This window comes from Globicephala melas, chromosome 8, assembly GCF_963455315.2.
Source record: "Globicephala melas chromosome 8, mGloMel1.2, whole genome shotgun sequence".
Classification (NCBI taxonomy): Eukaryota; Metazoa; Chordata; class Mammalia; order Artiodactyla; family Delphinidae; genus Globicephala; species Globicephala melas.
Window position 1 is genome coordinate 59,713,405 of NC_083321.1, and position 27,317 is coordinate 59,740,721.

At 36.8% G+C, this 27,317-nt stretch overlaps 1 protein-coding gene across 4 annotated transcripts; it reads left to right on the forward strand.

The window, feature by feature from the left end:
• On the forward strand, positions 1-26,418 carry PCF11 (PCF11 cleavage and polyadenylation factor subunit). 4 transcript variants are annotated; one of them, XM_030835939.2, is made up of 16 exons: positions 1-436; positions 4,116-4,241; positions 6,189-6,377; positions 6,748-6,942; positions 8,110-9,227; positions 9,636-9,816; positions 9,924-10,407; positions 10,959-12,523; positions 14,398-14,497; positions 19,874-19,993; positions 20,501-20,606; positions 22,656-22,839; positions 23,362-23,517; positions 23,919-24,011; positions 24,583-24,618; positions 26,028-26,418. In XM_030835939.2, the coding sequence occupies exons 1-16, from the start codon at positions 245-247 to the stop codon at positions 26,241-26,243; spliced, it is 5,061 nt and encodes a 1,686-aa protein (XP_030691799.1). In that variant the 5' UTR covers positions 1-244; the 3' UTR covers positions 26,244-26,418. The 4 variants fall into 4 exon arrangements, with proteins under 4 accessions (XP_030691799.1, XP_060159777.1, XP_030691800.1 ...); XM_060303794.1 differs by having other exon boundaries at positions 20,504-20,606; XM_030835940.2 differs by having other exon boundaries at positions 9,924-10,014.
• Positions 26,419-27,317: the final 899 nt, after the last annotated feature.

Sequence of the window (27,317 nt, forward strand, 5' to 3'; positions counted from 1 at the left end):
TTTGTGTCTGTGGAGAAAGAAGATTCTGTGGCGGCTGGAAGTGGACGGAAATCACCCGTGAGACGGCGGCGTTTCACACCCGAGGTTCCCCCCGTGTCGTCCCCCAACCCCCCTCCGCGGTCAGCATGTGGTGAAGCCGGAGCCGCGAGACCCGGGGAGAGGAAGCGGAGTCGGAAGGGAGGCGGGGTATCGAGAGCGGCTTCAGCTTCAGCTGCGGCGGACCTCGGAGGGGGGCCGCGGCGCAATGTCAGAGCAGACGCCGGCCGAGGCCGGTACTGCGGGGGCCCGGGAGGACGCCTGTCGGGATTATCAGTCATCACTCGAAGACCTGACCTTCAATAGCAAACCGCACATCAATATGCTGACCATTCTAGCCGAGGAGAACCTGCCCTTCGCCAAGGAGATCGTCTCTCTCATCGAGGCCCAAACCGCCAAGGTTTTTATACACCCCGCAGCCTCCTATTCTTCTAATACTCCCTGATTTTAGTGTCAGCCTCATCCCAGGTCTCGCTTCTATCCAAAGGGGGACGGTGTTCCTCCTCTCCAACCCTCCAACTCAGGCTCGGTCTCTGGCCCAGGCTTCGAGCGTGGGCCTCTCTTGGGGGGAGGGAGTGGGGAGGATAAAGGGTGGAGTCCCACTTCCGCTTACCAGCTCCCTATTTAGGCCACCGCATCGTGTATCCCGACGCACACGCTTTGAATAGAGCCCTTCGGGGAGGGGGAGAATTAAAGGCAGTTCGTGGTGTGGGGATGTAAGAGTTAAAACCATTTGAACCCCCTGGGATGGTGGGGAGTGGTTCTCCCCCCGTCCCGAACTCTTTTGGGTAACTGTGCTCTGTGGGTTGGAAGGAGGTGAAGGGGGACCTGGGAGCGAGCTGTTGGGGGGTGGGAATAGGGCCTTGGCCCCGAGTGGAGCAGCCGCCTGTTAGGAGCCCAACATGGCGCCTGAAAAGCACATGATGCGAAAGGGAAGAGAGGAGAATCCATTCCCTGCCAGCCAGGCAGCTGCTCACACCCGTCAGCCCCATTTTGGGGTGGGGGCGGCTAGATATAATTTGTATTCTCCTATCGGAGGGTCTCATTTGCCCCCAGATACGGGAAATTGGGGTTGAGGGTGGGGTTGGAGGGGGTGGGGAGGAGATCTTATCCAACCTGTAGGTGGAGAACTGGCCCACTGGGTAACAAGTACTTGTAGTTTTCTTTTGAAAAGTTCAGTTCCTCCTCCTCTTCCTTTTCTCCTTTTTTCCTCCCTTCCTTCCCTGAAAGTGAAGACGTGCTTTGCTTCACCCCTTGACAGCAGTGGTCCTCTGCCACCCTATATTTCCCTGTAGTCCTCCTCTTCTGTGGATTCATGTGGGAGCGATTTGTCATTTAAGTAAAGTTACTGTTAAACTTAGTTATCGTAATGAGTTTTAATAGCTTCCCAGTTATTTTTGAAGCTTGTACTTATGGTTTAGTTTTTTTCTAGTTGTTAGTGATTGAAATGATCAGGATGAGCCTCCTTTTAGCAGAGTGAACCCCTTTTAAAAGGCCACTTTAACAACAACCACCAATATATTGTTTAGAGGCGCTTTCTGTCTAGTGTAAAACTGAGTGGTCTGACTTTAATAAATGGTTTTGAAATGTGTGACTGGTATTATAAAATTTGTGAATAAAACATATAAAATATGTATTTGTCTTTTTTATTTACCTTTGTAAGGTGTAGAATTTGTTTCCAAGACTTATTTTTATCTACGTGGTTGTGTGTTTTAAACAAAAGTCTTTAAGTGACTTGGGTTCATTCTTCTTTAGGTTCTATCCACTCTTTTGGGTAAATCTGTTCACAAGATACACGGTTTCAGGTGGTCCTTTCATACCTTAAAGAGGACAAAAAGTAAGGTTTTTTTTTTTCTCTTTAGGGCCCAACAAGTTTGTCATGCTCAGTCTGACAGCTAAAATACAAGTCCTTATTCACCTTTTCCTGTGAATGTCTGTGTGAAACAGCTATTGTTCTTTTTTTAAAGTATGAGATTTTAAAAGGAAGCATTCCTCATACTCAACATCCTTTTTATTGATACAACAAACATGTTGGACATGAAAACTTAGTTTTGCCTTGTCGAAGGCTTAACATTAAATGCCTTTTAAAAAAAAACAAAAATGCACTTGCGTTTTTTTAAAAATAACATTGATTTTTAAAAATTCTACCTAGTATTTTGGGGGTTACTAATATTCCACAGAGCCTAATACTTAGCAGCTCAGGTTGTCACTCAAAGAACCATTTTCTTGCTGGTTTTTAATGGATCCAGAAGACTTTCAGAAGTGAAAACTAAATGCTGAATATAGTGACCACATTAAAATTTGTATTTGTGTGTGGCTACACAGAGTGGTGAAAATAGATGGACTATTTGCTGATGAAAGACAGCTGAAATTTTTTTGGCACACGTTTCCCGGTTATTTTTGTAAAGCCAGATTGAGGAAAAGATGTAACAGTCACTTTGGGGAAATAATTTAATGGGGTTGGGGTTGAGGGTGAGGGGAGGGATTTTCTGTCATTTGGTAGCAAACTGGCTTGGTTTTGTGTTTCTCGAGGTGAATGTTTGTGTCCTTATCCTCTAGCGTTTCAGCATTACTAAACTTAAGGATTCACACTTACTTGACTCCTTCCATGAGGCAGTAGTAGCAAAAAAATATTACATATAAGAATTCACTTGTACAATAAAAAGTTAGCCTACTGAACAGATTTTGGTTTTAAAGAGAGCCTGTTTATCTGCATAAGTACAACAATGACTAAAATGGTATAAAACATGACATGGTAAGATAAAGACACAGCAATAAAGCAGTTGACGTGTTGGTACTTAATAGTTTACCCACATGCAATAGCCTTGTGAAACCCTTTTATTAGTACTGTAAAAGAAAACTTTCATACAAAGTTATTCAAAGGTTTCCTTAGTCAACTTTGGTTGTTATCAGAAGCAAGAGCACTTCCACACACTTGTATGGGCAATTGGTTTTGTGAAATAATGGTGGCATTGTGTACTGCAGAACTGTGAGCTTACCCTGGCTACAGGTAGCTGTGGGTAAGTGGTGTTCAGGGTTAAGATTCCTATACACGTGGGAAGGGTAAATGGGGATAATTTTTGTTTTTGTTTTTAAATCGTGGGTACTCCTTCGGAGTGGGAGTTAACACTTAGTTTATGTGGTGTGTCTTAATGCTCCTCAACAAGTCTGTGAACCTGCTGATGCTTTCTGGAAACTTGCTGTGCCTTCTAAAAGCCAGTGATGGGTAGGCTTTACAGTTGAGCTGGGGCAACATTTCTTTGCTTTGGAAAGGGCCGCCTGTATCGGCATCATCACACTGGCCCTGCACAAATTTAGAACTCCTGGTTTGTGCGTGTCAGAGGAAAAATATTTCGACGGAGAGTCTGTGCTGTGAAGAAAATCTTGAGGACAAATCCTGGTTTCCAGAGTCAAGTTCAACCTGATTTACATGACTCAGCGGCTGCTCCATCCAGTTTTCCTTGTATCAGTAACAACTTGCACTTTCCTGCATGTTCATGTGCAAGTTTAAAAGTGTTTTTTTGCCATTAACTTCATATGTGAAGTGTACTTAATTTCTTTTGTTCATTGGATTATAGAGAAGTAATCCTAATGATTTTACAGGTAACAAAAGGTTCATAGACTTTAACATATAAAATATGCCTATGGAAATTAGGGTTTCTGCCAGAAGTCTGAAAACTTTTTGTTTCATTGAGTCTAGGTGCATCATCATAAGTTAATGTGGGTCACAAAGCTTACACTTGGATTACAGAAAATATCCTCCCCCTTTTTTTGTCACTTAAAACACAGGGTTTTTTTTAACTATACGAACCTGAAATTCTATTGAGTGTTAAATGAGGGTACTAGAGACTTTTTTCTTTCCAGTAATTCTGAGCTTATTTTGTATGCTCAACTAAAGATCATTGTAAGAGGTGAGACCGTGAACACTTAAATTTCATAAAGGTTAATATTGATTCAAAAGTATTTAATATCAACAAAATATTGAGGTCTGTATTGTACGTTAAACGCTCACTTTTAAAAGTAGTTCTTTGTTGGCAATTCATTGTACTAAACTTTTCAGTTTCTTTTTATTACTTCAGGCTCCCTCCTCAGAGAAGCTTCCTGTTATGTACCTTATGGATTCTATCGTGAAAAATGTTGGAAGAGAGTATCTCACTGCCTTTACTAAAAATCTAGTTGCAACATTTATTTGTGTGTTTGAAAAGGTATATATACATTTAGAAACATTTGAATTTTTAAAACATGTTCCTGATTAAATAAATACTTGCCTTTGTGTTGGGTTTTCTTGGGTGGTGAAATGTTTTATTCTTTTGGGCATTTAACATGCTAAAGTTAGTGTTTCGTATTTAAAGTGGGTTCTAGGTGTTTTACATTATCCATTCAAAAATAGATGTGTTTGCTTTTAGAAGTTCATGTTTTTGATTGACTTTGTTCACTTGAAGATCTGTTTCATCACTAGAATACGGGCAAAAAGATCTGAAACTATCAAGAGTACTTCAAATTTCATTGTTTAGGTTTCTGGTTTTAGGATGTTGACTATTTCTGTCTTAAAAAAAAGAAAAAGAAAAAGCATAATTCTAGTGTGTGTCAACCTGTGATGGATGCCTGGAACTTGTGATTTTTTTTTTTTTTTTTTTTCTGGAAATGTTTCCTCTTGTTAACCTTGTTCAAGTATATTTTGTGTGAATGTTCTAGGTATGTGTGAATGGTGGATCAGTGAATTGCTTTAGGTTATTTTGGAAATACTTCTTCCCCACCTCTGGCCCCTCTTAGTGTTTAGAAGAAAGGCTTGTTAGTTTCTATACCTAGAGATTGTAAATTCCTTTCATAACATTGTATCTGGTAGTTTGGTTAATACAGTATTATGTTGAGGAAGACAAAGGATTTGCTGAAGTAATTCTCTTTCCTGTCAGGCTTCATCTTTCATACTGAGAAAAGGGGCATTTATAAGATATTTGGGTTTAAAGATTGTTTCCTAACAAAAAATTGGTGGTTCTTATATTTTAGTAGATGCACCTGTTGTGTCTCGAGAAATCTTAACAGTTGTCAGGCTTGGAGAATTGGGATTATTTTGAAAGAACTCACTATCAGATTTTACTTGTTTGTTAGAACAGAAAATGTGTAGTGGCTACTTGAGTAATTTTTTTCCCTTTAAGTTCTTAGAGAAAAGAAATACTGCTAAGTAAGTATATGCAGAAGAAATTTGGAAAGCTGTATTTCAAACTGTATTATGGAGATTGTTAATAGTGTATTGTAGACTTTTGCTAAATACTGCTTACCTGAGACTCTAGTCTAAGGAGAAGTCAACTTTGCATTATAGAAATTGGGGCACTAAACCAATTTCTTGGTTTCAGTTTCAGTGTGTTCAAATTCATTTGGATGTTTGGTAGAAAATGTTTACTGACTCTTACTGGGCCTTAACATTGAAGGTGATGAAAATGACCTTGTTTGTAGTAAATATTATCTAAAGACTGGAATATAGTCAAGGCTTTATTATTCTAAAGTTAGAACTCTAGCTCAGTTTTCCCAAGTGCTAGGTTTCTCTGATGGCTAATTTAAAAAGTATTATTGTTGTTACTATGCCCATCACAAGCATGAGCAGATAAGATACAAAACTAAAGCTCATCAGTAGGTAAGATTTTGTGAATTTCAATTATTCAGGTGCCTTCTACACCACAAATAGCTTATTCATAGGTACCAGCCATATTGTATTGCAGGAGATTAGTTAGTTTTGTTTTACTTTGTACTAAATGTAAATAACTTAAAAAATTTAAGTCATCAGATAAACTATTTTCTAGTTGTTTTATATTTTTGTCCAGAGTGAAAGTAACAGTAGGAATACTGTGTCAAGCCCTAATATTTGGGAACATTTTGTACTTCTAAAAATTCAGACTTGTCTAATTGTTTGCTTTCATGAAGGCTAGGTGATAATGACTTTAATTTTTCTAATTTTTTTTGACAGAAATTTCTTTATTAACTTTACATCTGCAAACAAATGTACTTTTAATAAATGATTACTGTTGTATATATTTACGAATTAGTAGTATGTGTGCTATATGTGAAGTAGAACAGAGATTTATGTAGCATTATGCTTAATATATAAAACATCCTATAGTAACTTAACAAGCCATAGAATTGTTCTGTTGTTCTAGGTGGATGAAAATACTAGAAAAAGTTTATTTAAGTTACGTTCCACCTGGGATGAAATATTCCCTTTGAAGAAACTTTATGCCCTGGATGTCAGAGTCAATTCGTTAGATCCTGCTTGGCCTATTAAACCTCTGCCCCCCAATGTGAATACATCTAGCATCCATGTGAATCCTAAATTTTTAAATAAATCGGTAAGTTTTAACATGAATGGTATATAACTAATATTTTTAACTGTCAAATTTTGACTTCTCTAAAATTTCCTGCCAGATAAAAGTAACTAGAATACCCTGTGCTGAATCAGTTTAATTAAAAAAAAAAAAAAATTTCCACCTTCAGGTTCACAGTACATTTAAAGTAAATGTTCTCCTTGTTTAGGTTTTACATATTTATTTTGGTTTTTAAATTCCTGAAAACTTTCTGTGTGCTTTTAAACATGATTGGCCATTTAAGATTATGGATAGGGTTTATTAAGAGAGAAGCTGATAATTTTTAGCTCCCCCCTTAGCTGCTTCCTTTTTAGCTGTGATTTTTTTTTTGTAAACAAATTATTTTTTCTTATAGCCCGAAGAGTCTTCAACACCTGGCACAGTGGTCAGTTCCCCTAGCATCTCCACTCCTCCAATTGTTCCGGATATACAAAAGAATCTTACCCAAGAGCAACTAATAAGGCAGCAGTTACTGGCAAAACAAAAGCAGTTGTTAGAACTTCAGCAGAAAAAGCTGGAGCTTGAGCTAGAGCAAGCTAAGGCACAACTGGTAAGTAGAGGAGATTTGGCATTTTGAGTATTTTTAAACCTGTTTTCTGATGGATATGGAATTATTTTGTATTTGAATTGTATTAACATGTTACTTTTATTAATAGTGTAATTTTTCCACTTTTATTTATTTTGCAAATTATGGTGTATTTATTAGTCCAAATTTGTATATCCTTTTTGTAAAAGTCACTTTTAATATAAACTGCACTATTTTCTTTCAAATACTTTTTATTAGAGTGCTGTCTTATAAGATAGCCCCTTAGTTTTGTTAAAAATTATATCATGCGGGGGCTTCCCTGGTGGTGCAGTGGTTGAGAGTCCGCCTGCTGATGCAGGGGACACGGGTTCGTGCCCCGGTCTAGGAAGACCCCACATGCCGCGGAGCGGCTGAGCCTGCACGTCCGGAGCCTGTGCTCCGCAGCAGGAGAGGCCATAACAGTGAGAGGCCCGCGTACCGCAAAAAAAAAAAAAATTATGTGGACGTAGTGTCAGTTCCAAGATGGTAGTTGTGTTGTGGCAGATGTTTTTGCCTAGTCTTTAATATTTTATGCGCTTATGTTTCATGAGCAGAAATCCTTAGCAGTTTCCTTAGAAGGCTACAAAAAAAAAGCCATCACAAAATTAAGGAGGCCAGGAAGATTATGTTTTTCTGTGTATGAATAACGTTATATTAAGCTATTTTACTTAATTACTTAGCACTTGACCTTATTTGAGAGTAAGGGAGTACAGGAAGGCAGAATTTTGTAAGTGCATTATCAGTGCCACTTTGAGACGAGCTAAATTTTATGACTTAGAATTTACCCGGAAAGACTTGGATGCTTGTGCAGCTGGAGTGCAGTGACTTATTTAGTAGTTTCTTAATATCAGTGTGGCCCAGAATTCTGAATAATTAGGAAGAGGGAGGGTTTTTTTTTTTTTTCATTCTTCCTAGAAGTTATAAAACCCCAAAGTAGAGGATTAGTAAGAAATAACAGGCCACATAAATATTGTATATGACCTTTTTCCTTTCATTTTAATATCCACTTAAATACTAGAAGTATACAGTATAAATACGGTATTGAATAAATGGATTTATTGAATAAAGCATTATATTCCTTAGTTTTCAGTTTCTTGACAAATAATCTGAATGTTTTACAGTTGTAACATGAACGTTTATCTTGTATTTCAGGCAGTTTCTCTTAGTGTTCAGCAGGAGACATCCAACTTAGGTCCTGGAACTGCACAATCCAAATTACATGTTTCACAAATTCCCCCTATGGCAGTTAAATCTCCCCATCAGGTTCCTGTGCAACCTGAGAAAAGTCGTCCAGGTCCATCCTTACAAATTCAGGATATGAAAGGAACTAACCGGGATCCCCGTCTTAATAGGTTGAGTCAACATTCTTCTCATGGAAAAGATCAGAGTCACAGGAAGGAATTCCTAATGAACACATTGAGCCAGTCTGATATTAAGACAAGTAAAACTGTACCCTCTGAAAAACTAAATTCATCCAAGCAAGAAAAAAGTAAATCAGGTGAAAAAATAACCAAGAAAGAACTTGACCAATTAGATTCTAAATCCAAATCTAAATCTAAATCACCATCACCTTTGAAAAACAAATTATCCCACACAAAAGACTTGAAAAGTCAAGAATCTGAAAGTGCAAGGGTGTCTGATATGAGCAAGAGAGATCCAAGATTAAAAAGACATCTTCAGGATAAGACTGATAGCAAAGATGATGATCTAAAAGAGAAGAGAAAAACTGCAGAAAAAAAGGATAAAGATGAGCACATGAAATCATCTGAACACAGACTGGTGGGAAGTAGAAATAAAATCATAAATGGCATTGTACAAAAACAGGATACCATAACGGAAGAATCGGAAAAACAGGGGACAAAACCAGGGAGATCGAGTACTAGAAAGCGATCAAGATCACGATCACCCAAGTCCCGGTCACCGATTATACATTCTCCCAAGAGAAGAGATAGGCGGTCACCCAAGCGAAGGCAAAGGAGTATGTCTCCAACCTCAACACCCAAAGCTGGGAAGATTCGCCAGTCAGGAGTTAAGCAGTCACATATGGAAGAGTTTACACCACCTTCCAGGGAAGAAAGAAATGCGAAGAGAAGTACTAAACAAGATGTTCGAGATCCAAGGCGAATAAAAAAGACTGAAGAGGAACGACCACAAGAAACTGCAAATCAGCATTCCACCAAGTCAGGCACTGAACCAAAAGAAAATGTAGAAAATTGGCAAAGTTCCAAGTCTACCAAACGATGGAAATCTGGTTGGGAAGAAAATAAAAGGTAGGTTGTTAACATTTTTAACTGAGTAGAATAATGTGTACATTTAAAAATACAGTGTTGATTTAAAAATTGGATAATGTTTATTGGGTGCTATAATTAGTACTTTTTTCCCCTGTTTAATTCTTAAAACCCTGTGGGTTAAGTACCATTATTATTGCTGTTTTACGTATAAGGAAACTGAAGTTTAGAAAGGTTAACTAATCTGCCTAAGGTGGCACATCCAGGACATGCAAGAATCAGAATTCATATCTGATTTTCCTGACTTCAAATCTTGTGCTCTTAATCTTTAAATTAACTTTTATGGTTACATATATTCATTTTAGCCAGATCCTATTAAGGATCTTAAAATATGGTCCTGAATATTTAAAAATTTTTTATGAAGTAACATAATTGCTTTTATGGTTTCAGTTTACAACAGGGTGATGAACATAGCAAAGCTCCTCATCTAAGGCATAGGGAGAGCTGGTCAAGCACTAAAGGAATCTTGTCACCTCGAGCTCCAAAACAGCAGCATCGATTAAGCGTAGATGCCAATCTTCAGATTCCTAAAGAGTTAACTCTTGCAAGCAAAAGAGAATTACTTCAAAAGGTAACTACTGTGTTCCCATGTAGTCATTATTCTCCTTTTGTCTATAAGTTTTTTGTAAGTACTTTTTATATTTAAAATATTGATTTCCTTTTATCACCCCTATGCAGACGAGTGAACGTTTAGCATCTGGTGAAATTACACAGGAAGACTTCCTTGTTGTTGTGCATCAAATTCGACAGCTATTTCAGTATCAAGAAGGTAAACATAGATGCAATGTACGGGATAGTCCTACAGAAGAAAATAAAGGTGGATTAAAAAAGAAACCTCTCTTAACTGATGCTGAATTAACCTACTATGAACATAAAGCAAAACTGAAAAGGACACAGGTTCAGCATTCATTTCCAAGACTTGATCTCTTAGATCCTGATATTTTTGACTACCCTTTGACTGATGCCTTGTTGTCTGGAATAGAATGTGAGCCATCCAAAAGTAAACATGCAAGTAGGAATAGTGGAGCACAGTTTGACAGAAAAGAACAATTTAGTGAAAGAGCAAGACGTCTTTCTCCTATATCTGGGAGTCGTACTTATGCTGAGAATCTTTCACCCCATGAGGGCCGGAGAAGACATGACGAGCAAGTCTCTGCTAAAGGTAGAAAAAGTTAAATCAGATTATGCCTATTGAATCACACAGCAGTGAAGGGAAAATGAACAAGCTAAGTGGGGATGGATTTTTGTGACTGTTCAGACTTCTGTTTTGTCGTTGTTTGTTTTGTTTCGGTTTTCCCCTCAAAGGGAAGGGAAGGGAGCTGATATTTATAAGGCCAACCGTGTATTAGGTACTTTACTAGGTTCTTTATATATGTAATCTGATTTAATCCTCACAATGACCTAATGAAATATATATTATACCCATTTTACAGATAGGAAACAAGACTGGAGAGGTTAAATAAGTTGCTCTCAAAGTCAAATAATTAGTAAATTGACTGACTGGGTATTTTATTTTACCCAGGTGTATCTGACTCTAGAGGGCATTCTCTTACTTGCTGCCTGTTGCTGTCTTTTTCCCTCCCCTCTCATAAAGTGAGATAGTTATGGATGTTTTTGAATAAACATTTACAAGAATATACGAAGAAGATTTTAGGATAATTTGATATAAATTATCAGATTCAGGGAAAATAAATTTTTTTTTCTTTTTAAAAGGTGTACGAGAAGAGCAGAGATCACCATTCAATGATCGTTTTCCACTTAAGCGACCTAGATATGAAGATTCAGATAAACCATTTGTAGATAGCCCAGCATCAAGATTCGCCGGCCTTGATACAAATCAGCGACTTACGGCTTTAGCTGAAGATAGACCATTATACGATGGACCTAGCAGGCCATCAGTAGCGAGAGATGGCCCAACCAAGATGATTTTTGAAGGACCTAATAAGTTAAGCCCTAGAATTGATGGACCTCCTACGCCAGGTTCTCTTCGGTTTGATGGGTCACCGGGACAAATGGGGGGAGGTGGCCCTTTGAGATTTGAAGGACCACAAGGCCAGTTAGGAGGTGGGTGTCCTTTGAGATTTGAAGGTCCTCCGGGACCAGTAGGGACACCTCTGCGGTTTGAGGGGCCAATTGGTCAAGCAGGAGGAGGTGGTTTTCGGTTTGAAGGTTCCCCCGGTCTGAGGTTTGAGGGATCTGCAGGTGGTTTGCGATTTGAAGGACCAGGGGCCCAGCCTGTGGGTAGTCTCAGGTTTGAGGGACACCGGGGTCAACCTGTGGGTGGTCTGAGGTTTGAGGGACCTCATGGTCAGCCTGTGGGTGGACTTAGATTTGATAATCCCCGAGGTCAGCCTGTAGGTGGACTTAGATTTGAGGGAGGTCATGGTCCATCAGGAGCTGCAATTAGGTTTGATGGACCTCATGGTCAGCCATCAGGTGGAATCAGATTTGAGGGCCCGTTGCTACAGCAGGGAGTTGGGATGAGATTTGAGGGCCCCCATGGTCAGTCAGTAGCTGGTATGAGATTTGAAGGGCAACATAATCAACTTGGTGGGAACGTTAGGTTTGAGGGTCCACACGGTCAGCCAGGGGTTGGGATCAGATTTGAAGGACCTTTAGTCCAACAAGGAGGTGGAATGAGGTTTGAGGGTCCTTCTGTACCAGGAGGCGGCCTGAGAATCGAAGGACCTCTGGGTCAAGGTGGTCCAAGATTTGAAGGTTGTCACGCTTTAAGGTTTGATGGGCAACCAGGTCAGCCATCACTCTTGCCAAGATTTGATGGATTACATGGTCAGCCAGGTCCTAGATTTGAAAGAACTGGTCAGCCAGGCCCGCAGAGATTTGATGGACCACCTGGACAGCAGGTTCAACCAAGATTTGATGGTGTACCTCAAAGATTTGATGGTCCACAACACCAGCAAGCATCAAGGTTTGATATTCCTCTTGGTCTTCAAGGCACACGATTTGACAATCATCCTTCACAAAGGCTTGAATCGGTATCTTTCAATCAGAGTGGCCCATATAATGATCCACCTGGCAATGCTTTTAATGCCCCATCCCAAGGACTGCAGTTCCAAAGACATGAACAAATATTTGATTCACCTCAAGGACCAAATTTTAATGGACCACATGGCCCTGGAAACCAGAGTTTCTCGAATCCCCTTAACAGAGCTTCTGGACACTATTTTGATGAGAAGAATCTTCAGAGCTCTCAGTTTGGAAACTTTGGCAATTTACCTGCTCCAATGACAGTAGGAAATATTCAGGCATCTCAGCAGGTAAGTCTGTTACAGTTATTCTAAAAGTATATTGTATGCAGATATGAACCATTTTTAATGTTTCTAGTGTTTGAGGAAGGTTTTCAGGATATAGTTTATTCTATAGGTTGGAAAGGATTTTTTAAAATTTAATTTTTTTAGTAAGTTTTTTTGGCGGGGGCAGTTTTTAATGTACTTCAAAACCCCACCTGCTAGGAAAGTGAGATGAGAGTCTTCTGGGGCTGAAATTTGCAGTTTAAATCCAAAATTGATCTTAGTTCTTTCAGGATCTAGAGCATCCTCTCAATCTCAGTCCCCCCCGCCCCCCCACAAATCTTTTCTTTTTTAATAGACTTTTTTAGAGTAGTTTAGGCTCACAGCAAAATTGAGCTATGAGGTATAGGGATTTCCCATATACCCCTTGCCTTCACATATGCATAGCCTCCTCATTATGGTTTTTTGTTTTGTGGGTTTTTTTGTTTTGTTTTTGGTTTCTAAGGTATTAAAGTATAATACAGTTGTGTGTGTTTCATAGACCTCTGCTACATTGTACAACTTTTGAGCCTTGATGAGCTTTATAGTAATCATAGAGCTGATTTTATAGACTGTTCTTTGATATAGAACTTCCTTAGCCTGAGTTAACAAACAAGAAAATCAAATTGCTCATGCTTTTACAGTCTGTAATTCTTTTTCTTCCTCTCTTCCTACTTTTCACCACCTTTCCGTCATTCCAGTCAACTGCAGTTGTTTGATGTTTGATGCTTATTGAAATAGTGTTAAAGCAATATGCTTATAATTTGTGGTTAATTCAGTTGATATTAATGATTACTTTTGCTTGCCTGCTGAAATTCTCCTGGGCTAAATTTACTTTTTTCCAGGTAGTGACACTTTCTTACTAGGACAGATTTATTATGCCAGTAACATTGCATGGAAGAAAGTGTAAAACAAGAAGAAAGGTTTTAAAAGCATGTTAGAAGCATTATTTATAGAAAGCAGCCTTCTGTCCATATCCAGTGGTTTGGGAAAACAATTGGCCTCCTTAGTTAGACTTATACTCTATTGTATGTTTTTAAGAGAAATGGTACTCTTAATTGACAAGATACTCTAGAATGGGACTTGAGTTAGTCTTGTTCCTACATTATAAAGAATTGATGGGGTTTTTATTACGCATACATACCACTGAAGGTTCACACAGGATACTGAACAAGGCTTATAAATGGGCATTTGTTTACATAGTAGCAATATGTAGAAGTCCTACCTCATTCTTGACTACAAATACAATAATTGTATGCCTGTACAGTACTTGGTTCATGACTTTTATTTTTTAACATTCCTTTAAAATCTTTTACAGTCCACTTTGTAACTCAGTTTGATGGCTAACAGAATGATCATAAAGGAGTTCAGATTGCTAATTAAAGCAGGCTTTTGACATCTGTATAAAGGAGTTAGGTCAGTGAGTGAGTTCTGGCCTCAGCTTTGCTGTTTACTGGCCATTATGATTGTGTACAGATCACATCGCTGGATGTCAGATTTCTATTTGTAAGATAGGAGAAAACACTGGCAAGGTAAAGTGATTTGTGTAAGGTCACACAGCTAGTTTTTGGCTACCTTGTGTTTGCATGGTATCTTAAACTTTTCAAAGAACCTTCACATCCGTTATCAATTTTTTATAATTCTGTGAAAAATATAAGGGAAGGTCTTATTCCTTTTTATAGAAAGCCTAGTCAGGTTACACTTGTAAATCTTGTAATTTACACTTGTAATTTACACTTGTAAATCTTCATTATGGTAAACAGGCCTCATGATATCTGTGAATATATTAACGTAATTTGAATGTTAAAGTTTTACTTAAAAATATAGAAAAGATGTTCTTAAAACCAAGATTTCTCTTAAAGGTTCTGACTGGTGTTGCTCAGCCAGTAGCATTTGGCCAAGGACAACAATTTTTGCCAGTTCATCCACAAAATCCTGGAGCATTTGTTCAGAATCCTTCAGGTATGTAGAACTTTGTGTTTTTCAAAAGACAATTATTGTTTGAGTAACTACCTTGTCAGTTTTAGAAAATGACAATTTTGAGAGGGCATATGCAATTTAGAGAAATTTAATCTGACTGGAATGTTGTGTTTTCTTTCTGAGTTTGTTTACATTGTTGATGTATATTCACACTAATCCCCTTTACAACTAGAGATGGTTAGCCAGGACTTGTAGACCACAAAAAAGAGGGAAGGAGACCTAGTAGGTGGAAGCTAGAGGGTGGGGTAGGAATGTGACATTTGTGTTTAGGTAAAATGAAGTCAATGACAAACCTCAGAAATACCAATTACTTGATATTTTGAATTTTTGTTTTGTGTGTGTGTGATGATCCAATAAACATTAAGTGAATACTGCAGACATCACATTATAAGCTGATTCATTCATATGTCTTTATGGGCACTCAAGTAATAATTGTACACAACAACATGTTAAAAGAATTTCCTAGCTAGATGCCCATGATAAGCATCTATGGGGTGAGGCTTAACGATACTGTTATGGATACAATAACAATAGTAGATACGAGGGCTTTAAAAATAAGTTTTAGGGGGTTTCCCTGGTGGTGCAGTGGTTGAGAGTCCGCCTGCTGATGCAGGGGACACGGGTTTGTGCCCTGGTCCGGGAAGATCCCACATGCTGCAGAGCAGCTGGGCCCGTGAGCCATGGCCGCTGAGCCTGTGCGTCCGGAGCCTGTGCTCCGCAACGGGAGAGGCCACAACAGTGAGAGGCCCGCATACTGCAAAAAAAAAAAAAAAAAAAAAAGTTTTAAGGACTTCCCTTGTGGTCCAGTGGTTAGGACTGCATACTTTCACTGCTGAAGGGCCCGGGTACAATCCCTGGTTGGGGAACTAAGATCCAAACTTAGTTTTTTTTTTGCGGTGCAGGCAAAAAAAAAAAAAAGTTTTAGTTTTAATATGTGAAAAATGAGAAGTATATAAATTAAAATTATTGGAAAGTCAATATATTGAGAGCTAACTCAACCAAATTGTAGTGGTACTTGCTTTATTTCTGAATCATTAAAACAGCCATCTTCAGAAACATGCTGTAGCGTGGCTCTATTAAGTTTACAAATTTGGAGAGTTTTCCAAAAGTTCTGAAGTAACTAGGGAAGTCCTAGCCAAGCAAGCTCTAGTTTATGCATTAAGTATTAAACTGTATCATCACAGGAAGCTCACTCAATTAATTTGCAAACGTTTTGTTTTTAATTGCTAGATTGACAATTAGGATTAGTATTCTTATTTTTTGTTTTCACTATAATGAAAAGGGAAGGAAAGTACTGAATATTTGGGGTCTAAAGTCAGAAGACCAGGGTTATTAGAATCTCCACTCTGCTACTTTACAGGTAGGTGGAGTATAAGCAAATATCCTTTCTGGGGTTCAGTTTTTTCCTCTGCAGATAGCATATGATAAAAGTCAGGATTTGCCGGGGAATTTTTTCTTTTCCCAGAGAATCAAATGAGATCGTATGTGCAAAAGTACCATGTAACTTGTGAAGTGCTATATTGGTGTATTTTCCTTTAGAACTCAGTTTTTCTTGTAGAGTAGAGGATTTGTTGTATTGGAGTTGGTAGCTTGAGATAGCGTGCAGCAACTGCAGATTTTCCTCTTTTTTGTATGAGATAATATACAAAACCTGCATGTTTTCTTTTGCTTTTACAACCTTGAAGTGCTTATGTATACAAGGCATAGCATGTCACAGAGGAAATCACATCTTATTTCCTGGGTTGGAGGTTATTGAATGAGATGTTAGATATGCTTTCCTTCTTCAAGTTTTACTTAAAGAGATATGAAAAGTATTTAGTGTTCAATATTTGGCTTCTGTAAGGTTTTTTCTCAAAATTTAAAGTAAAAACACTCTTTTCCTAGTAGTAAATATACTCATGTTCATTTATCCATCCAAACAAATAGTGATCACTTGCTATATTCTAGGCATTGTGCTAGGATGACTTTAATAAGGTTTATCCTTCTAAGGGCTTTATAGTGTAGCAGGATCTATGGACTTTTTTTTTTCTTCCTCTAAATAGTTGTTCAGACTTCCCTAGTGGTCCAGTGGTTAAGACTCTGTGCTCCCAATGCAGGGGGCCCAGCTTTGATCCCTGGTCAGGGAACTAGATCCTGCATGCTGCATCTAAGAGCTGGCACAGCCAAATAAATAAAAACAGTAAAATAAACATTAAACAGCTGTTCACTAGGTTGATAAGTTAGACACCATCATTGGGTACCTGATTATGAAATTCCAAACCTGTTCTGAGAATCACCTCTTATTCCTGTTTCTAAATGCACAGAAAATCAAATAAAATCTGAAAGTGTCCTAAGCTTTTTTTTGTTTCATGCAGCTCAGAGTATTGTTTTATTTATTTATTTTTAAAATCTTTATTGGAGTATAATTGCTTTGCAATGATGTGTTAGTTTCTGCTGTACAACAAAGTCCATCAGCTATATGTATGTGTATATCCGCATATCCCCTCCCTCTTGAGCCTCCCTCCCACCCTCCCTATCTCACCCCTCTAGGTCTTCACAACGCATCAAGCTGATCTCCTTGTGCTATGCAGCAGCTTCCCACTAGCCAGCCATTTTACATTTGGTAGTGTATATGCGTCACTGCTACTCTCTCACTTCGTCCCAGCTTCCCCTTCCCACCCTGTGTCTTCAAGTCCATTCTCTACTGTGTCTTCATTCCTACCCTGCCACTAGGTTCATCAGTACTGTTCTTTTAGATTCCATCTATGTGCGTTAGCATATGGTATTTATTTTTCTCTTTCTGACTTACTTCACTCTGTATGACAGGCTCTAAGTCCATCCATCTCGTTACAAATAACTCAGTTTTGTTCCTTTTTATGGCTGAGTAATATTCCATTGTATATATATGTGCCACATCTTCTTTATCCATTCATCTGTCGATGGACATTTAGGTTGCTTCCATGTCCTGGCTATTGTAAATAGTGCTGCAATGAACACTGTGGTACATGTCTCTTTGAATTATGGTTTTCTCAGGGTATGTGCCCAGTAGTGGGATTGCTGGGTCATATGGTAGTTCTATTTTTAGTTTTTTAAGGAACCTCCATACTGTTCTCCATAGTGGCTATGTCAATTTACATTCCCAACAGCAGTGCAGGAAGGTTCCCTTTTCTCCACACCCTCTCCAGCATTTATTGTTTGTAGATTTTTTTGGTGATGGCTGTTCTGACTGGTGTGAGATGATACCTCATTGTGATTTTGATTTGCGCTTCTCTAATGATTAGTGATGTTGAGCATCTTTTCATGTGTTTGTTGGCAATCTGTATATCTTCTTTGGAGAAATGTCTATTTAGGTCTTCCACCCATTTTTGGATTGGGTTGTTTGTTTTTTGATACTGAGCTGTATGAGCTGCTTCTGTATTTTGGAGATTAATCCTTTGTCAGTTGCTTTGTTTGCAAATATTTTCTCCCATTCTGAGGGTTGTCTTTTTGTCTTGTTTATGGTTTCCTTTGCTGTACAAAAGCTTTTAAGTTTCATTAGGCCCCATTTGTTTATTTTTGGTTTTATTTCCATTACTCTAGGAGGCTTTTTTAAAATTTTTTTCTTCTGTGTGTTTTTTAATTATATAAGTTATAGGTGTACAATACAGTGATTCACAATTTTTAAAGCTTTTGTTTGGTTTATAGTTACTATAAAATATTGACTATATTCCCTGTGTTATACAGTATATCGTTGAGTTTATTTTATACCTAATAGTTTGTACCTCTTAATCCCTTACCCCTATATTTATATTGTTCCTACCTTCTTCCCTCTTCCCACTGGTAACCACTAGTATGTTCTTGTTCTTTTTGTGTCTACCTCTTTTTTGTAATATTCGCTAGTTTGTTGTATTTTTTAGATTCCACGTCTAAGTGATATCGTACAGTATTTGTCTTTCTCTGTCTTATTTCACTTGACTGTTTTTCTTTAAACAAATATTATATATACTGCCAAACCACCTCAGTGCTTTACAAATATTAATTCATTTAATCCTCATAACAACCTTAGGTAGGAACAATTATTGTTACCCTTTTACAGGTAAAAAGAACAGATACAGATAAGTATCTTGATCATGTCACACAACTAGAAAGTGGAATTTCTAGTTAGAATCCCAGGAGTCTGGTTCCATAGTTCATGCTCTTTTTTTTTTTTTCATAGTTCATGCTCTTGATCACTAAACTTGACTGCTGGAAGACATGTGATAAGCTAGTTATGATTCTTAGACATATAAATAGCTAATTCTAATGAAAGGTAAATGTTAAACTATTGTGTGAAGTGGCTGTTGTAATTGATCGTTGAGGTTGATTTATTCATTCATGTAGTCAGACATTTCATTTCAACAGACATTAATTAGCCTGTTGTATACAAGGCACTGTGCTAAGTGTAAAGAATATGCAGTGGTTAAGGGCAGAGATTATGTATTGTATTGTGGATGCAAATTGAATTTCTGCCATTAAGAGGAATTTTTAGTGATTCAGAACTTTTTTCTAGAGGTGTGGTAAATAAGATGCATAGTAGTGACATACAAATATATTAAAATTCTGTTTTTATAGTTGAGTTAAAGAATTGTAATTTTTAAATTAGTGCTTAGCAAAATATGGAATTGGATTGATTCCTCACCAGTGAGCTTAAGGAAAAGATTGTTATCCTTGTTTCATTTATTCAGATTTTTGAAGCTTTAGTAAGCCTGACACCTTTTCAGCAACAGCCTGAACTGCTTTGCAAGGGCAGTAATTGAGCAAGGGTCAGAGGGGCAGGTATATTCTGAGCCACATGGCTCATCTCCCTGCATTAGTTCCCTTGGGTAGTTATGGGAAGGTGGGGGAGCTGGGGGGCTGGGCAGGAGTACTTCCATTTAGGCTCTGGGTATTTTTTTCCCCTAGAAATCTGTGCTAAGAGATGGTAGCCTACTTCATCTATGCAAAACGACCTTTGCCAATATGGTTAGGTGAAGAATAGAGAATTGGAAGGGTGAAAAGTTGGACCTAGAGGTGTGGTGCTGCATTGCATAGAAGGGAGCATGAAGCTCTCTGCCCTCAGTATTCTGCTTTTCTTTGGCATGGATTTAATTGGGCAACAGTGGGTAATACTGGTTTTTTAAGGTAACACGTATGCCCGTATAAAGTATTAGTAGGTTTCAGTATTCGTCTTAGAATATATTTTTAAGAGGTCATGATTTGCTGACATAAATGCAAAGTTCACTTTTGGTAATTACACTGATCTTAACAAGATTTTATTAAGTTTAATGTTGATAGGATATCTTGAAGAAAACTTTAAAAATCCTTAGTATAATTTGCATCTTTAAGTTCTACTTTTATTTTAAGAGTGTTATTTTTTTAAAGGTGTCCTTCCTAAGGGATATCCTGATAATCATCTCAGTCAGGTGGATGTAAATGAATTGTTTTCAAAACTGCTAAAAACAGGAATTCTCAAATTGTCCCAGCCTGATTCAGCTACAACACGTAAGTATGGTTCTGTAATTCATTTACACAAAGCTTTATTAAGTTATAAAGATGTATGATATGATACAATGATGTGTTCTATGCTAAAATTTCTTACAATGTTGAATTCTTAGGTATACTTATATAACTGGTTTATAATGAAATAAAAAAAAATTTTCTAACAAGGAACTGTTAGCCTTATAGAGGACATTGTTTCAGTTAACTAACATTCCTGCAAACACCATGTGCAGACTTTTTCTAGTTATTCTGTATTATTTTAGCTTATTTATAATTAAATAATTAGAATGTTGATGAATTTCATGAAGATTGACTTTTAAGAGACCAGACCTAATATCACTTATCAAAATAAAGAATTGTATTAGGTTACTTGCCAGTAAAACCTAAGATCAGGAGCACTGAATAGGCAAGATGGGGCTCTCCATATGCTTCTAACAATATAGCGTTCCCCTATAAAGAATACGTGGACACTGGTTTTGAGATATTTGTTGTGTTTCTTTTCAATTGAAGAAGTAAATGAAGTTGCTGCTCAGCCCCCTGCTGAGGAGGAAGAAGATCAAAATGAAGATCAAGACGTTCCAGATCTTACCAATTTTACAATTGAAGAATTGAAACAGTATGTAATCTAATTTTCTAAGGTAAAAGGGACGGTGACTTTAATAACAGTGGATATTATCACTAGTGCTATTCATCTTACCCCTCACTGTTTTTAAAATTTAGGAAGCCTGTTTTCCCTTTTTTAATGTGGTAAAATATACATAACATAAACTTAAGGAAGCCTGTTATCTTCTTTTCAAATATGTTTGCTGCACAAGTATTTAGGCCAAAAGTCTACCCCCAAATTTCTGTTTTTTATTATCTCTGTTTAGTATAGCAAGTTTAGGGAGTTTAAGGATTAGGTATTAGTAATCACTCAGGTTTTCCTTTTTATCTCTATTTTCTCTTAATCATCACTGTTTTTTCTGTATTGATATTCTCATGCCTTTGGAGTTAAGAAAATGAGGTTTTTGTAGTCTAGTATTTAAAAAATAAATTTTTTTTTCATTTTATAGAAAATACAAATGAATAAAATCAAGAAAATAAAATTACCTACAATTTCCACTTTACTGATAACCAGTGTTAACATTTGGTGCATATATTTTCATAAATTTTTATTGCCTATATTATATAAAAAACATTTACAGTTGCTTTATGGATCCATTATATTGTTATGAGTACTTTTAAAAATAATAGAACAGCTAATGGGTTTCACCTTCTTTTTTAAATTGAAGCATAATTTATTTACAATGTGTTAGTTTCAGGTGTACAGCAAAGTGATTGTTTTATATATATATAATATATATCAATATACACTTTTTCAGATTCTTTTATTATAAAACACTGAGTGTAGTCTCCTGTACTATACGGGTTTCACCCTTTTAAAGACAATGTTTTTCAAAGTGATAGTTTTCACATAGTTAAAACTTTATAATGAAAGTCTTACAGTAAAGGCTTATAATAAAAGATGGCATGCCTTTTTCCTAGTACTACTTTTTACCTGAGGCAACCATTTCTTAACTCTTTTATCTATGGTTCTTGGCATTTACTTTTTTATTTCTTAAAAGATACATAGTTTTCTGGGCTTCCCTGGTGGCACAGTGGTTGAGAGTCCGCCTGCTGATGCAGGGGACATGGGTTCGTGCCCCGGTCCGGGAGGATCCCACATGCCGCAGAGCGGCTAGGCCTGTGAGCCGTGGCCACTGAGCCTGCGCGTCCGGAGCCTGTGCTCCGCAACGGGAGAGGCCACAAAAGATACATAGTTTTCTGATTTATTACATTTCTTGATTTATCCCATTTAGACAATTTATTGACTTCCTGAAAGTGAAGATTTAGGTAGCTCTTTTACTGCCCTCCCAACTCTCCTCCATATAGTTATAAAGCCATTTATCATTAAATTTTTATTCAGTATTAATACTATGATTCTAAATATCTTGTTTTCTGGTACTATGTACTGTGCTTTGCTTTATTCTACTATTTAAAAAAAATTTCTGGAGTTAATAACTGCCCGGTTTGTTCACTTAGTTATTCTGCATACCTATTTCTTTCCAGATAAGGAGTGCAGAATTTTAAAAAACTGATTATTGCTGACTTCAGTTTCCCACTAGTCTTCTACTTTTTCTTTTTAGTTACCCATACTATTATTACTTCTTCTGTACCTCTTTCAGTATTCTTTACATCAGGGTGGGACAGTTTAGTTATTTAAAACCGCGAAGATCTGGAGAGGTGAAATCTAATTGTTCTGCCATATCCACCCTGATATTGACATTACTCTAAGAACAGGCCAACTATTGCCTTATTAGTTAGCAGATGATCATTCCATTATTAGCTAGAAGGAAATAAGTAACTGGGCCGGGCCTATTGATAAGAGGGTAGACACCATGTTCCAAAATTAACCAAAGTTAAGGTGAAGAGAGTCACTGACACATTACTAGAGAATATTATTGATCTTTGGATATTAATTCTTTCAGCCAGCTGTTGGCTGAAACATTATTTTGTTACATAATAATGGCTTTACCATTATCAAAATATGGAAAACTGAAGTACTTATAACTGCCTTTTTTTTTTTAAGGCCATAAGTCAGCCACAGTATCAGAACTAAAGATTATTTCTGTATTTTTCAAAACAGACGTTATGATAGTGTTATAAATCGACTGTATACTGGTATTCAGTGTTACTCTTGTGGAATGAGGTTTACAACATCACAGACAGATGTATATGCAGATCACTTGGACTGGCATTATCGACAAAATAGAACTGAAAAAGATGTAAGCAGAAAAGTCACTCATAGACGTTGGTACTACAGTTTAACAGTAAGTAATTCATGTGCCTCTGAACTATCTTTCAGCCTTTAAATTATATCATTCAAAAGTATATTAGTTTAGGTAACTGCTGAGCACTAACTAGTGAATTTTTTGAATAAAATTTGACCCTTAGAATATAAAAGGTTTTTTTAATTAAAAAAAATGTGAAGAGTATGTATTTGTTTTTTGTTGAAATTAAGAGTAGAACACAGGTTTCTTCTAGTTCTAAAATTCCAAGGTTCTATGACTGATTTTTTTTGGTAAAAAATTGTGCATGAAATTTATCTTATTTACATTAGTAGTTGTAATTCTAGAGTTAAAGGAATGTTAATGTTAAGATCTTAATTGTTCATTAGTTGCTTTATGTTGTCTATTAGTTATGGGGCTCAAAAAGATGGTATAATTCTAAATAATCAATATTAAAGCATATTGTAGAAGAAAGTACTCTTACATTTAAATGGCATTGTATTGAAGGTGTTCAGTAAGAGTCTAGAAACAAATGAATATACTCTTTAATTAACTCTTTTTAAGGACTGGATAGAATTTGAGGAAATAGCTGATCTGGAAGAACGTGCAAAGAGCCAGTTTTTTGAAAAGGTGCACGAAGAAGTCGTGCTCAAAACTCAGGAGGCTGCTAAAGAAAAGGAGTTCCAAAGTGTACCTGCTGGACCAGCAGGATCAGTTGAGGTAAAAGAACAATGTTCAATTTTCTACCTCTGGTCATGCCTTTCACTTCCTTTAAGTAAATAATCATAAATATAACTTTATTTACGTCCCTTTTTTAATGATTTTGAGACTTCTTGTAAGCTTTACTCTTCAATGTTATTCTTGTTATCTGGCTTCGGGTTTCATAACCACTGTAGTTACTACATATTTATGTGTGACCAAGAGCTGTGAAATGTTAATTATTTTTGCATGGAAGAATGCGAAATCCTTAGATCTTACTTTGTATTATATATTTGAACATTGTTTAAATTTTCAGAAAACTCTTAAATTCCTTTCTCCACTTAACAAAATGTTTCTGTATTTTTACTTAATGGCATTGTGTTCTATTATGTAAACTTCATTTTTATATGGTTCTATTTTAGAGTTGTGAAATTTGTCAAGAACAATTTGAACAGTACTGGGATGAAGAAGAGGAGGAGTGGCATTTAAAAAATGCTATTAGAGTAGATGGAAAGGTAATTTTCAGCTCTTTATGAAGTACTTTAAAAGGAAGTATTAAGATTTAAAAAAAAAAATGTTTATAGGGGTAGCTCACTACTTTGAAAGAAAAGTGTTAATTGCATTTTTATTTTGGTTTTTAATAGAAGCGGTATTTCTAAGGTATTGGACTTTAGAGAGTCAGAGTGTGTGAGTTGGAAGGCATTTTAGCAATCATCTGGTCCTGTACTCATTTTATAAAAAAGGTTGCATAACTAGTTAATGATAAATCCAGGACTAGATCTTCTGAGTCTAGTTAGTCTTCTTTCTGCCTAACCACACTATTTTGATTCTGAATTTATATTTCATCATCAAAATTGTTTCTGTCTTAACATACCATGTTATCTACTTAAATATATAAAGGAAGTTTTAAGGGAAATCAGGATGAAAATTTTGTTTTTATCCGTTTTTGTGACCAAATGATTTTTTGTTGCCTTTCCAAAGATAGTTTATCTCTGGTTTAAATTTTAAAAGAAAATCATACCAGAATAGTCCATTAGAAATGAATATGCATGTGAATACTTACTTACTTTTTTGTTTTTGCTTCAGATTTATCATCCATCATGTTATGAAGATTATCAAAATGTAAGTTCTTTTTGGTTACTGTTTGTTCTCCTTTACATTGATAAATTTTATTTTCAGTTATTTTTTGCATCTGGGCAACATTTTTATTTTAATCTTGATGTGTTGAGCTGTCTTAGTTTTGATGTAGCATTTAGGTTGTTCACAAAATATTGGTGCTAGGTTGATAGGCTCTGATTTAAATTTTGAAATTTTTGTATCATTCCTCGCATTCTCTTCATTTGAATCTTGATGATGTCTTCTACTAGAGTACTAGGCCTAGAGAATGAGAAGGTTCATGATGGGAATAATTTTCTATAAGTTACGGGTAGCATTTACTGCTTACTCCACTCGGCCATGTAATATAGGAATAATTTTTAAATTATCATACATGAAATACAAAAAAAAATCAGTCTCTTGACCTTGGAAATTCAAATTTTCATATTTGTAGAGTGACCATTTTTTTTTTAAACCAAACAGTGGAACATCTTAACTGTCAAATAATATTTGTTTCACAAGTTCAAGGGGCAGTTTGGAAGATATACTTAGGTCATCAAAAGATTAGAGTTTGTAGGGTGTTTTGATGGTTTTGAGGGATTTTTTAAAAATCCTTGGGGTAGGGCTTCCCTGGTGGCGCAGTGATTGAGAGTCCGCCTGCCGATGCAGGGGATATGGGTTCGTGCCCCGGTCCTGGAAGATCCCACATGCCATAGAGTGGCTGGGCCCGTGAGCCATGCCTGCTGAGCCTGCGCATCCGGAGCCTGTGCTCCGCAACGGGAGAGGCCACAACAGTGAGAGGCCCGCATACTGGAAAAAAGAAAAAAAAATCCTTAGGGTATTTGAAATTAGGAGCAACAAATCCCAGGATATATGTAGGGGGTTATATTGGGATTAAAATACAGAAACGTGTCTAATCATTGAATCAGCTTCTTTTGTCGTTATATTACTGCTTTTCTTACCATAGCTCATTGCTGAGCACATATCAGATGCTCAATATACATTTTATTTATTTATTTATATTTATTTTATTTAGTTTGTTGTGCTAGGTCTTAGTTGCAGCAGGCGGTCTCCTTCGTTGCATGTGTGCTCCTTCATTGAACCAGCAGGCTCCTTAGTTGCGGCTCGCTGGCTCCTTAGTTGTGGCATGTGGACTCTTAGTTGCGGCATGTGTGTGGGATCTAGTTCCCTGACCAGGGATCAAACCCGGGCCCCCTGCATTGGGAGTGCGGAGTCTTAACCACTGCGCCACCAGGGAAGTCCCTCAATATACATTTTATTAATTGGCTGCCTTTATGGCATGTTTTGTGGGAAAGCAGGGTTTTCAATTGTGTTTGGTATATATTTCTTTGCCCATACAAGGGTCTTATAAAACTGTCACTTAATGTGATATTTGTGAACTTTAATCAGTACTTAAAGGGTTTTTCATTTTGTAGACATCTTCATTTGATTGTACACCATCTCCCAGCAAGACACCAGTTGAAAATCCCTTGAACATTATGTTGAACATTGTTAAAAACGAATTGCAGGAACCCTGTGAAAGTCCCAAAGTTAAGGAAGAACGGATTGATACTCCACCAGCTTGTACAGAGGAAAGCATAGCAACAGCCACTGAAATTAAAACAGAAAATGACACAGTCGAGTCAGTTTAAGTAAAATGAGAAAGGTATGTTTTTCTTTTTTTTTAAGAAAAAAAAAAAAAGCTGCTGTTGAAATCTAGAAGGTGAAGAATTTTTTATGTATATACAGACATATCTATATAAATTGTCTAGCTGAGGCAGGGCCTTCAGCTATCATTTGGTTAATAAATACATTTTAGTATTTGCATTTCCTACTGCCTGCACAGTTTCAGGTGCTTGTTGTGTGAAAGTTCTGTAGATGTGTGCAAATTTAACAAAATGAAATTGTATGTGTAAAAATGTACGATTTTCACTTGTGAAACTGTAAATTATAAATAAAAAAATATTTTTGCTATCCATGGAGTGTAATATTTATGCACACCATCAAATAAAGACAGTGTTTCTGTACTTTTTATTGGGTGAAAATGGAATTAAACAGCAATTTCAACATAAGATTTTTTTCCAGCAGCTTCCCATGATTAAAGAAGCAAAGTCTGAGTTAGTTTTATCCTTCAAAAGGGGGTTGTGAGAGCACTGCAGGACTTTTCTCAAATTGAAAAGCCAGATTTGAAAAAATTTTTTAAATGGAATAGGACATAATTGCATATATATATATCTCCAGCTATAGAGAACCATCCAGATATCCATTTTTGCAAAGCATCTAATGAAGCAACTTTTATTCTTGAACTTGGACACTGATGCCATCAAATGATTAACAAATATATTTAAGTACTAAAGGTGATTTTTTTTTTTTAAAGGACATTTTTCACATTTGTCAAATAACTTAATGCAGATGAACATATTTCTATTTTAAGTTACAGGGGGATCTGTAAGAATGTTAATTTGAAACATGGTTAACCTTTTTTCCTTTGTTGGTTTTGACTGAATTAGATGGATGCCATGAGATGTTAATATTCATACATGTAATAAATAGAATGATGAAGAAACTCCAGTTTGTATCTCTTTTATTTCTTAAGTGCCTTTAGAAAGTGACTTCTTTTTCCTATATCTTTCATCACTCTGTTCTTGAAAACATGAATGAGGCACCTGCTATGAGCCAGGCACTCTGAGATGCAAGATTAATCTTTTCTGCCATCTGTTGGAGGA